General features: G+C 32.3%; 1 protein-coding gene across 1 annotated transcript; it reads left to right on the forward strand.

Annotated features, from left to right (window-relative positions):
* Positions 1–6,825: 6,825 nt before the first annotated feature.
* On the forward strand, positions 6,826–12,017 carry LOC114185405 (KH domain-containing protein At2g38610-like). The gene is made up of 7 exons (XM_028073110.1): positions 6,826–7,112; positions 7,290–7,378; positions 8,193–8,344; positions 10,403–10,519; positions 10,655–10,771; positions 10,890–11,033; positions 11,231–12,017. Exons 1-7 carry the CDS (start codon positions 7,033–7,035, stop codon positions 11,375–11,377), a joined length of 846 nt encoding a protein of 281 aa, XP_027928911.1. The 5' UTR covers positions 6,826–7,032; the 3' UTR covers positions 11,378–12,017.
* The last annotated feature ends 390 nt before the right edge of the window (positions 12,018–12,407 follow it).

The raw sequence follows: 12,407 nt of genomic DNA on the forward strand, positions 1-12,407 counted from the left end.
GTATTGTGGTGTTGTGTTGTCATTAGTTGGCTTGTGAAGAAGGTCGGTGCGCAGACTCTTTGGTGGAGTGTAAAGTTATGCGAAGGTGTGCCCAGATCTGAGACTGGGTGAAGGTGTGTGACGTGACATGTTATCTTCACTTTGTATTATGGTTGTTGTGTTGTTTGTAGTTGGTTTGTGAAGAAGGTCGGTACGCATGCTCTACAATGGTGTGTAAAATTGTGCGAATGTGTGCAAAGATGTGAGATCTGGGTGAAGATATGTGACGTGTTGTTTTTACTCTGTATTGTGGTTGTTGTGTTGTCTCTAGTTGATTCGTGAAGAAGGTCAGTGCACAGGCTCTGTGATGGTGGGTAAAATTGAGTGAAGGTGTGCAAAGATCTGAGACTGAGTGAAAGTGCATGACTTTGCTGCAGTTGTTGGCAAGATTTCCTAAAGTAATCCTAAGGGATAATCGACTCATAATGGTCATATATGAACGATAAATGATTTTCCTCACTCTCTTCTCACATACAATTGGTTTTTTGTATTGCATGTGAGTGGAGAATTGATTTTTCTCATCCTTGTTTTATAAAGAATGGTTTATTCTCATTGTGGTGGTAGAACTCTTATGATGATTTTTTCTTACGATTTCTATACTTTAAAAAGAAGAAGAGACCGAAAAAGAAGAAGAAATCCCTAAAATAATAATGATAATGATCTTATTTTATTTTAATATAATTTTATCAATTAAAACATTTTATTTCAAACTATTTTTTAGACATGTAAAACTTGTCTTTAAATTTTATTAATTATTTTTTTAACCTATCAAACTAATTACATCACTCACAAATTTCTTATGCCTTCACTTCTCACATATTTTTTCATAATATAGACAATTTTACTTTCATTTATTTTATTTATTTTTTAAATTGGTGTTTATAATCTCTCAAATTCACCTTAAAATCCAAATCCAAATTTAGTAATCACCGATTGTCACATTTTTTCCATAGTTTTTCTTATTTTATTTGGTTTGGTATTAAAACATTTTTTTTTAATTTTGAAAATAAATAACAAAATAAAAGGCAGAGTAATATTTTGCTATTTATTGCAAATTTACGCCGGATAAAGTTTTAAAAGTTGTAATAACCGCAGTCAGTCTTGTTTTATCATTTTCTTATCTGAAGAAATTAATAAAGTTAACTTACAATCAATCCCTTGTGTAAAGAGCAAATGTTAAAAGTAGAGTAAGTTATAAAGATTAAAAATATATGTTTTATTTATTTTATAATTTTCTTGGCGTATGTATTATTTAAAATAATTAAACTACATTAATTGATCATGTAAAAGTTTGGTACATCATCATTCCATTATAAATTGTTACTTAGGGCAAATTTGTTAACTTTTTAATCATGCATGGTATTAAAACTAAAATTAATTGGGTCAATTTTGGTCGAATCACTAAATGGAGTAAAGTTAATTAGATTGAACATTATAGATTTAAGTTTGAGTTGGCTCAGAATAATGTTAGTTCTTCATAATATGGTATGCACTTACAGTTACCAAGAAAAGAAAAGAAAAGAAGAAATATGTTATTTTATTTTATTTTTAGTGACACTAACCAAAAATTTCATTAAAATGAGTTGGAAAGTAAAAAGATGAAGAGTTGTTTTATTTTTTCTCGTTTTTGTTAAGGAAAATCATTGAATTAAATTTTACTGATTCAGGTTACTTATCTAATTGTATTTGAGACTAGCAAGAATTTTTGGTAGGCTGTAAATTAATGTTATGTATTACTTGTTTCCAAGAAACATGATCAGGGAGAAATAGTGAAGATATCAAAGCCTAATAAGAAAATAAGATAATATTTTTAACTTTTATTTTATATATAATCAGAAAAAAATAAAAAAATTACCCTTATCATTAAATCAGAAATCCATTGTAGAAAGAACCTTTTGAAAATCAGCTAAATTGATACTTAATATATGTTTTATGTTAAAAAAATAGTAAACAAAATGAAATTAATTTATTTAAATTTTAACAATTTAGCTAAATATATTTTTATTATAACATATGTTTTTTTTGTTCATCAAAGATTTATAATAATTTTTTATTTTAATTTAAATTCAATTTTAACTTCGATTTACATTTTTTAAAATTTATTGTTTACATTAAATTATTTATAAATTATTTTTAAAGATAATAATATACAACCAAATTTTTTCTATGATGTCAATTAAATTTATTCTAAATTTTTCTATCACTTTTCAGACATTCTTTTTTCAGTCTAAAAACTTTATTTTCCACTCACTTTACTTAATTTAAAGAATTCCATGACTCTTTCTTTATTTGGTTTGTATATGTAGATTTATTAGACAGTTTCTTCTCTATATTATTTTTTATTTATTTGAGTTTTAATATTTTCTTAAATGATACTAATTTGACTCTTCTTTTACAATGACAGTAATACCATTTGGAGATGTCAGACATTTTTTACTTTAACACAAAAGACTAAATTGATTATATTTATCATATAAATAAAATTAATCGAATAAAAAAATAACAAATAAACAATAGCCTTAGATATAAAAGTTCAATTATGAATCAATTCTTTATTCATTAATCTAAACAAAACTTAAAGTAACATGCCTTATGATAATGATCAAAAGTAGTTTTTTATTAATAGAAGAAAAAACTAAAATTTGAAATTATAAATAAAAAAAAATACAAGAATGAAAAAATGTTAGGTTTTACTGAGTTGTTGTTTTCACTCTGTATTGTAGTTGTTGTGTTGTCTTGAGTTGATTTGTGCAGAAGGTCGGTGCGCAGACTTTATGATGGTGTATAAAGTTTTGTAAAAGCTGTGCAAAAATCTAAGATTTGGGTGAATGTGTGTGACTTGTTGTTTTCACTCTGTATTGTGGTGTTGCGTTGTCTCTAGTTGGCTTGTGAAGAAGGTCGGTGCGCAGACTCTGTGATGGTATGTAAAGTTATGCAAAGGTGTGTGAAATGACTTGTTATTTTCACTCTGTGTTGTGATTGTTGTGTTGTCTCTAGTTGGTTTGTGAAGAAGGTCGGTGCATAGTATCTCTGATGGTGTGTAAAATTGTATGAATGTGTGTAAAGATCTGAGATCTAGATGAAGGTGTGTGTGACTTGTTGTTTTCACTCTGTATTGTAGTGTTGCATTGTCTCTAGTTGGCTTGTGAAGAAGGTCGGTGCGCAGACTCTGTGATGGTGTGTAAAGTTATGCGAAGGTGTGCCCAGATTTAAGACTGGGTGAAGGCGTGTAAAATGACGTGTTGTTTTCATTCTGTATTGTGGTTGTTGTGTTGTCTCTAGTTGATTTGTAAAGAAGGTCGGTGCACAGACTCTATGATGGTGTGTAGTGTAAAGGTGTGCAAAGATCTGAGACTGAGTAAAGACGTGTGAGTTTGCTGTAGTTGTTGGTGAGATTTCTTAAAGTAATTTTGTGGGAGATCCACTCTTAATGTTCATATCTGGACAAATAATGATTTTCCTCGCTCTCCTTTCACAGACAATCAATTTTTTGTGGTGCATGTGAATGAAAAATTGATTCTTCTCATTCCTTTTTTTATACAAAATAGTTTCTCCTCATTGTGGTGATGGAACTTTTATGGTGATCTTTCATTGGAAGTTCTATGCTGTAAAAGAAGTAGAAACCGAGAAAGAAGAAGAATCCCTAAAATAATAATAATAATTTAAAATAACCATTTTATTTTAAAATTTTTTTTAGACAGAATGATAAAACTTATTTTACAAATTTTTAATTATATTCTTTTTAACCTATCAAACTAATCACATCACTCACAAGACTCTTATTCCTTCACTTCTCACATATTTTTCCATAATATAAATAAATAATTTTACTTTTATTTATCTTTTCTTTAAAATCAGTGTTTCTACTCCCTCAAATTCATTTTCAAATCCAAATCCAAATTTAATAATCACAAAGTTGTTGTCACATTTTTTTGCATAATTTTTCTTAATTTATCTGTTTGGTCACAAAAGCATTAAAATATTGTTTTTATTAAAACATTATTTTAAATCTTAAAAATAAATAATAAAACAAAAGGCAGAATAATATTTTGCTAATTATTGCAATTATTTTGCCGGATAAAGTTTTAAAAATAGTAATAAACGCAGTCTTATTTTATCATTTTCTTATATTTAACACAAAAGACTAAATTAATTATATTTATCATATAATAAAAATTAATTAAGTAAAAAATATAAAAATGAAAATAAACCATAACCTTAAATATAAAAATCAAATTGTTAATCAATTTTTACTTTTTTATTAATGTAAACAAAACATAAAGCAACATGCCATCCGAGAATAGTTTTATACTAATAGAAGAAAAACCAAAATTTGAAATTATAAATAAACTGAAAAACAAAGACAAGAATGAAAAATGTTAGTTTTTACTAAGCTGTTAATATTTTTTAGTACTGATGTTACTCCTGACCACAACCTATTCAATTGGGAAGACATGACCTGTCCGAATCTTGTCAGACTATTCTGAACCCAAACTTTGTTTAGCCACTTTTTCTTCACTCATCCTATTATTTCTCAAACAAAAAGTCTATTGTTAGTTGGGATCATTGTTTCTCACTCTCACTCTCTTCTATTATCTCCTATCTTTCTAATTCACTTCCAAAATATATTACTTTTCACTTCAATTTCTCAAACCAAAAAACTAATAAATAAATAAATAAATAAATAGACAGTATAAATGCATAAAAAGAAAAAGGAAAATTTATTTAAGTGTGTCAATTTGCCTGATGAAGTTGGGACCAATGGACCATCCCCTCCCTACTACTATTTATTACCAAAAATAACAAAGAAATATTCTTTTCCCCTTTAACTAAAAAGTCCATGAATTTTTTCTTGCCACCCTTACTAAGAAAATACAATATTGTGAATTATTTTTTTTACTTTGGTTTTTTTGAGAAAGACTGAAACACACACATGCCCTGTGGGAGAAAGGAATCAAAGGGCAAAAGAAAATGGTGTATTTTTCTATTTTATTGCATAAAACATCTTAGGATTCTTCTCCTACGGCCAATTGAGTCAGAGGCAGTGAAGCATTCAGTTAAAACAATGGCCCACCTTGTACATTGTCTTCTTCTGCTTGTGGACACTTCTATAGTTTACAACACCAACCTCTTTTCCCTACTCTGCCCCTACCATCTTTTGTTTTATCTTTAATATTAAAATCTTAATACACTTCCCTTCGGTATTTTTATTAATTCATCTGTAAGAAAAAGGAAAATTGAAAAAGATTTCTTTTTTTTTTTGAAGGATTTGATTTGAACTTTTGAAGTCCTTGGATTAGGTACATTGATATCTTTTAAACTTTTTATTGTATGTAGTTAGATAGATCGATTTATCCTTATCATATACGACATCTAGAAAAATAAATGCAAAATTATCAAAAGAAGGAAAAAGGTAGGTAAAAATAGTATATACTCAAGCAAAAAGCATTCATACAGCCTAATAATTTATTGTGAATTATGACATGAAACTCGTCGTAGAAGGGAGTCAAAGGTTTTTTTTTTGACACCTTTTCCAGACCCAGAAAATGTAATAAAAAAAAGGGTAAAACAGAAATTAAGTTTAGAGTGTTTTCCAAAACTCGTACACTAGAAAAAGTTCACCAAATTATTAGAAGGAAGAAGACATAATGCAAAGATTGGAAACTGATACTATGCAATAAAAAAATACAAGAAAATGGAATGGCTTATAGTGAATAGAGACAATGTATTCCACAGCATCTTCATTCCCCAAGGGTCAAATAATGGTATGAATGAGAGCAACAAAAATGGCTCTAACAGCACCAGGTAGGGTTATTTATTACAGGTAGGTGCAGATGCATAACATACTATAAATGCAAAGTCAAATTTAATGAAACCATTGCTATCTTATGAGGATCTTAAAAACAAAAATGATGAGAAAATTAGAAGGGTGTGTGTTTGTTCAATCAAAATAGAGAGGGAACAGAATAGAAGCGTAATTCAATGATAACATTATTCAAGTGAAGAACAAGAATTTTGTAACATTATGTAATGCTAATATTATAATAATAATGTGGAAAAACAAGGATTGACGTTGTTGAGATGGATGGAGCTTCAAAACGACGTAGTTGAGTGTGTATGGTGAGGTAGATTTGTAAGAGAGTGTGCAGTGTTACGGTCCAGCTAAGACCGCGTTGGCAAACATCATTATCGTTGGCCATTGATTCATTCACATTTTGCGTTTTCTCTTCTCCCAAAACACTGTTAAGTCTACAGTTTCTTTGTAGTATTTGCATACAAAACACTAACATTAGATTGATTAGATTACACCTATGATTCTCTGCATGCCTAACACGCGTCTCAACTTGTTGTTTTTGTTGTACCCTATATACCCTTTACCTTTTTCCACTCCTATCAAACCTACGTTACCTTAACCACTTCACTTTCATACCATGAAAACTGTTCCACTTTAAGATTTTTGTATATACAGTTGTATGGTATGTCGTTGAGTGAAAAAAATACACTTCACTGCCTTGGTCGCTGTGAATTTTCTTTTACTGTCACAGACAAAATCTAGTAACCTTTTACTGCATAGACTTTAGCTGGATACTGTTGTTTCCTTATAAAGATCCCTCCTTCCATTTCAGGACTGTCATCAACTTTTTTGTTTTTGTATTTGTTTTTTACAAGGCAGCCTGTGGACAAGGAAAATATATTAGTTTAGAAAAAAAGGCAGAAAAAGAGAAATATTAAGACTAAGACAGAGAGAGAATAGAAAGAAAAAGGAAATAAATAAATAATTATTTGTTGCTTCCTTTTGTGTAAAATTCAGAGAGAACTGTCCACCCTTTTTCGTTTTTCTCCTTATTACAGACCCCCCTTAATTGATGGTGCTCTGTATCCCCTTTTTCTTCTGCAAGAACTACACCAACTAAACCTTCTTTTTCAACTTTTTTTTGGGGGCTGGTGGTTTTTTTCTTCCAATCCTTGAGGAAAACTAAGAAAAAGTGAGCCATGTCAGGCTTGTACAATCCCAACTTCTCTCCTGCTAGAGCTGCTTCTCCTCAGATTAGGAGCAATCCAGACGTGGACAGGTGGGTTGGTTTTTTTTTTTTTTCTTGTGATGTTTTTGAGATCAAAACTGGAAAAAGACACAATCTTGGACTCTCGGTGGAACACCCTTTGGATTTGGCCCTGTCTGTTTGATTTGCCTTGGATGAATTTGTGTGTTCTTGATTCACAAAAGCAAAGGGTGGTTCTTGTTTTTGCAGTCAGTACCTATCAGAGTTGCTGGCAGAACATCAGAAGCTTGGACCCTTCATGCAAGCGCTTCCCATATGCAGCCGCCTCCTAAATCAAGGTCTTTTGTTGTTTGTGGATCTATCCCTTATTGTTTTTGCTCTCTTCTTGTTTATTGAAGCATGCTTGATGTGTGTGTGTCAGATCGTGTCACAAACCTTTTATCTGTGTCAATAGTCTTGGACAATGGAAACCAACGATAGAGTTGATCGTGCATTGATTCCTCTTCCTGTCATCCATCATCATTGTGGTTGCACCATCCCTTCGCACTTCACTTGATACTGATTTTTTTTATCAAAAGACTCATTCAAATTGAATTAAAATTTGGTTATATGTATCCCCTGTTGGATGGTGTCTGAATGTTGGATGAAATGTACCTTCACAGTGTTAAGCTTATGCAGCCGGTGATTAATTTAATGGCGAGATATAATATTTCTCTGATTTTCATAGTCCTGAATATCTTTTCGTGGGATAATTTGAATTTGAACAGATTATGCATTCTTTTTACTTGCGGACTTGGGTAAAAATCCCATCTTTGCAAAGCATGTACTCTTGAAGGTGTTCTCAGTGTAAGGAATTGAAAATGTCTGAATTGAAGTGTTTGGCATGGCTTTTCACTCTTGGAGAAGAGCTTGGTTTGTAAATAGCGTGTAGAATGCTGGTGCCATTAACATTGGGACTGTTGACTTCGCTAGACTTCCTTCCAAATGTTTAAGGCTTGTCGATTTGCTTCCTTTGGTCTTTCTGTGATACGGTTTACTGCAAATGATGTCCACATTTGAATGAAATATTTTCTGAGATAATTCATCACTGACTGTGTCTTGATTTTTGACACTATGCATTGGTTTCTCATTTAAATTATTTTTCATGTGCAGAAATATTAAGAGTCTCTGGAATGTTATCCAACCAAGGTTTTGGTGACTTCGATAGACTTCGGCATAGAAGCCCTAGTCCTATGGCTTCTTCAAACCTTATGTCCAATGTCAGTGGGACTGGTTTGGGTGGATGGAATAGCCTTCAGCAGGAGGTGACTGCATTTAAATTATCAATTGTAGCATCTGAACTTTACATCCTAAACTTTTTTCCTTATATTATTTGAGTATATCATACATATGTGTCGATAAGCATTTGGATACTATGTAGTAACTAGCTAATATAAATGCCTACAATGTTTGTTTAGTCTAATTCCTAACTTTAGGAATTTTTGAAAATATTCATCATCCATTCCTTGAATTCAGCATCAAAAGCAATCAAGTGTGTGTACATGTGTGAGTACCAGAGTGGATGTTACCATGTCCTCCAAAAAGAGATTGGAGAAGATCAAGGAATCATTTCATTTAAGCTCTATTGAAATATCCACCCAAGGTGCACTCCTCTAAATTATCCATCTGCTAAAAAAATTTAAGAAAACCTATTTATCCCATAAAATACGACAATGCAAGTAACTACCAATGAAAATTTTGACATTCATCCTCTTCCATATAGGCACCAAATAGCAGTAAACATTGCATGTTGCCAAAGACCCTTGCCTCCTTAAATCTCTCAAGGATCTACAGTTAGAAAATAGAGAATGTTTCAGACAAGTGTACAAACCTAAATTGACCATAAATACCAAAAAGCTTCCACTTCGGTTGACCCCACAGAAATTGAAGTCTGTTTTTCTCATAGTCAGAGTATATAGAGTTTGGGATATATAGAGTTTTGTGAGGGTTGCAGTTCTGTAACAAATAATTCATATTAATCCTATCCTGTTATGTACCACCATCCAAATAAAAGATTCACCTTCAAAAAATGCCATAGCTTTCAAAGGTGATGCGAAGAAAAAAGCTTTATGTGCTTTAGCTTGTGGAGAAGTTAAATGAAAGAGCTTCTACAAAAGTTAAGTGCATAAATTGCCTTTGGCTTATGCGAAAAACTCAATTCATTTTACCTCCTTGATTTTGTTCTCCTATGACTGATTTTGGAGAATTTTACCCATATAGGACTTAAGTGCTTATACACCACATCTAGGATGGATTTAGGTAAACAATTCTAGTAATCACTTGCATAGAAGTTACTTCTTTATTTGAAGAGGAAATTGGCTTAAAAAAATTCATTTAAGTTGTAAGTAATTTCTACAAGCTATCCTGAAGAGCATATTGAGATAATCGAATGGACATATCATAAACTATTTTATAAATTCTCCTAAACTCTTACCCACTCGCTTATGCCATATCATATGATACCCTAATTCTAAGTACACCCTTACTCTATGATTGAGGTCCTGAAGAAAAGAGGTAATTCCCACCCATGTAGGAACTAAGGCATTCAATTGATGATGTAATCCGATTCAAAGATCTGTGTTAAATATTGGCATTAGCTTATTGTTCAATATTTCATGTGTCAATATTTGACGTTAGTCACATAACTCACTGAATCGCATCAATGCCTGCTTTGTCCCATGATGATGGTGTTTTGTCATTTAATGATGATGATCTTCTTGTATTGTGTGTTGGTACATGTCTATCATACATATAAGCTGTTCTTATATGTTTTTATGTGTTTTGGAATTAGATGTTCATGTTAACACTCTAGACAAGGCATAAACTTGCATAAAAATGGGATGCAAGTTTTTACATGATGTAAGATTGGTATATACCAGTGAATCAATGCTTGATATGTAACCTTAGACTCTGTTTGAATATGATTCAAGCAAACTAAGGGATTGAGTCTTCTCTTCAACCAATAATTTGTAATGCTAACAGTTTGATGATGGTGTCTTCCTTGCTTTATGAAATCCAACAAAAAATCTGAGTGATCCTGTATTTGTGTTATTATTCATGATAGCAAAGTATTATACTATGTGACTAGCAGAAAATTTTGACAGCTGCTTCTTTAGTGCCTTTTCTGCATTTTCATCTCTTTGATTCCCTCATTCATTCAAACTTGTAGAATTTCCTGATTCGTTGGTTCATCATGAGATTGAAAATGCTAGCTGCTTATTGATTTATGTTTTTATAACGAAAAAAATTATCTTTTGATTTTGTTGTTTAACATGGTCATTTGTAACTTCTATAATCAACATTGCTTTCTCTGTAAAAAACAGAGGTTGTGTGGACCCCCTGGAATGACAATGGACTGGCAAAGTGCACCTGCAAGTCCTAGTTCATTCACTGTTAAGAGGATATTGCGCTTGGAAATTCCGGTAGATACATATCCCAATGTAAGCTTTTATACAAAGGCCTATTATACAAACTCATACCTGATAACATAATCAGACAGCTGTTTTTATCTTTTCTGGAACTGAAATATCTACCATGTTTAACTAATACAAGTATATTGGTCATTATTGCATCAGTTCAATTTTGTTGGAAGGCTTCTGGGGCCTAGAGGCAATTCTTTGAAACGTGTGGAAGCTACTACTGGTTGTCGCGTGTATATTAGGGGGAAAGGATCAATAAAGGACCCAGACAAGGTAATGAAGATAACATAGTTTTCTAGATTTTATTTGCAATGCACTCTTGAATGATCTATATACTCAATCATACATGTATTGTATCAACTGATATTGCTTTTTATTTTTCATTTTTAAGGAGGAGAAATTAAGAGGAAGACCAGGCTATGAGCATCTCAATGAACCACTGCACATTTTGATTGAGGCTGACTTACCTGCCAATGTTGTTGAAATAAGGCTGAGACAGGCTCAGGAAATTATCGAAGAACTGCTCAAGCCTGTGGTATGCTCAGTCACTATATCTTTATCTGTTATGCAGAGTGTACCAACTGTTTGTTCAACTTCACTTTTCCAAACAGAGAGCATAAAGATACCTTTTTTCTTCTGTTCTTAACTTGTAATTTGGACTACTAGTTTGGTGTTTCATCTCAGTGGTTAAATTTTGATTTTATGATGGATGTGAACGTTTGAAAAATGCAGGAGGAGTCACAGGACTACATCAAGAGGCAGCAGTTGCGTGAACTTGCTATGCTGAATTCAAATTTCAGAGAAGAGAGTCCAGGGCCAAGTGGCAGTGTGTCTCCATTCAACTCCAGTGGAATGAAACGCGCAAAGACTGGTCGCTGAAAGTTGTCGTCGTCGGCGGTTGATGGTGTAGATGATGAGTATTGTGGTCCTCCAGCTATTGATTGCTGGGAATATGTTCCAGTACATGTCTCATTCCATGCAAGCTATGAAAGAATAGGCTAACAATTCTTGCTGGTTAGCACTGTGGTGGTTTTTCCTCCTCACCCTTTGTCCCTACCTTTTTCTTCCTGAACAGAGACAGGGGACAAGGCTGGAATGAGGAACTTTTAAAAGAGAAAAATTATATAGTTGGGGGTATTGAGAATAGGTTTGTTCAGACCAACCCTTTTTTTTTTTCTTCCTTGCAAACTTAATACATTCATTGAATTTATTCTTGCGTCAGTTACTTTTGAGAAGTGTGGAATATATACATGTGATGGTTGGTGGTGGTGCTGGAGTTTTAGGTCCAATGTGACATTGTCAAAGTCTCATGGTGTTTTAATATTTATCTCTTAAGTTAGCATAGGATGGATTCTTTTTAGTTGTTTGTCACAGGCATCTGTTTTCTCTTCGGAGGGCTATGCACTGTAGTTGGAATTATGCATGTCAGATAAACCTCTTACCTTGTACCATTGAAAGAACAAATGTGGTATTTGTTTATATAGAATGGTACATATAAATCTTCTGCAACGTTTTCTTATTTTAGCATATAAATTTCTTCTGCTGTCAAAACTGTTGCACGATGGATTCTGCATTGGCCTGCTAAGAAATGTGGGTTTTGCAAGTGATGGATATTTTGAAGGGTGTGAAACTTCAGTTGGAGCATTGGTATCTGCCAAGTTGAGATGTTAGAAAAAACCTCTGGCGCTAATCATTTGTTCAGTGAAGTGTATTTGAAGTTGGTCACAGAGCTTAATGCGAGGTAGGTAATGCCTGTGACATCCTTTTCTCTTGTCTTTATTTTCTTGGTCTCTTGCATCGTTTTCATCATATCATAAATAAATAGAATCATTAAATATGTTTTAGTCTCTAAATCCTGATGTAAGATTGAAATTTATTTTTATTTCAAACTTTGATATAATTTGGTCTT

The sequence above is a fragment of the Vigna unguiculata genome, chromosome 5, assembly GCF_004118075.2.
Source record: "Vigna unguiculata cultivar IT97K-499-35 chromosome 5, ASM411807v1, whole genome shotgun sequence".
NCBI classification, from domain to species: domain Eukaryota; kingdom Viridiplantae; phylum Streptophyta; class Magnoliopsida; order Fabales; family Fabaceae; genus Vigna; species Vigna unguiculata.

What these genes read in the sequence shown, in the direction of transcription:
- LOC114185405 (XM_028073110.1), top strand. Translation starts at nt 7,033, where the DNA reads ATGTCAGGCTTGTACAATCCCAACTTCTCTCCTGCTAGAGCTGCTTCT. An exon ending in AGCAATCCAGACGTGGACAG is followed by an intron (nt 7,113 to 7,289) that starts GTGGGTTGGTTT and finishes TTGTTTTTGCAG; the next exon opens with TCAGTACCTATCAGAGTTGC. An exon ending in CGGTAGATACATATCCCAAT is followed by an intron (nt 10,520 to 10,654) that starts GTAAGCTTTTAT and finishes TTATTGCATCAG; the next exon opens with TTCAATTTTGTTGGAAGGCT.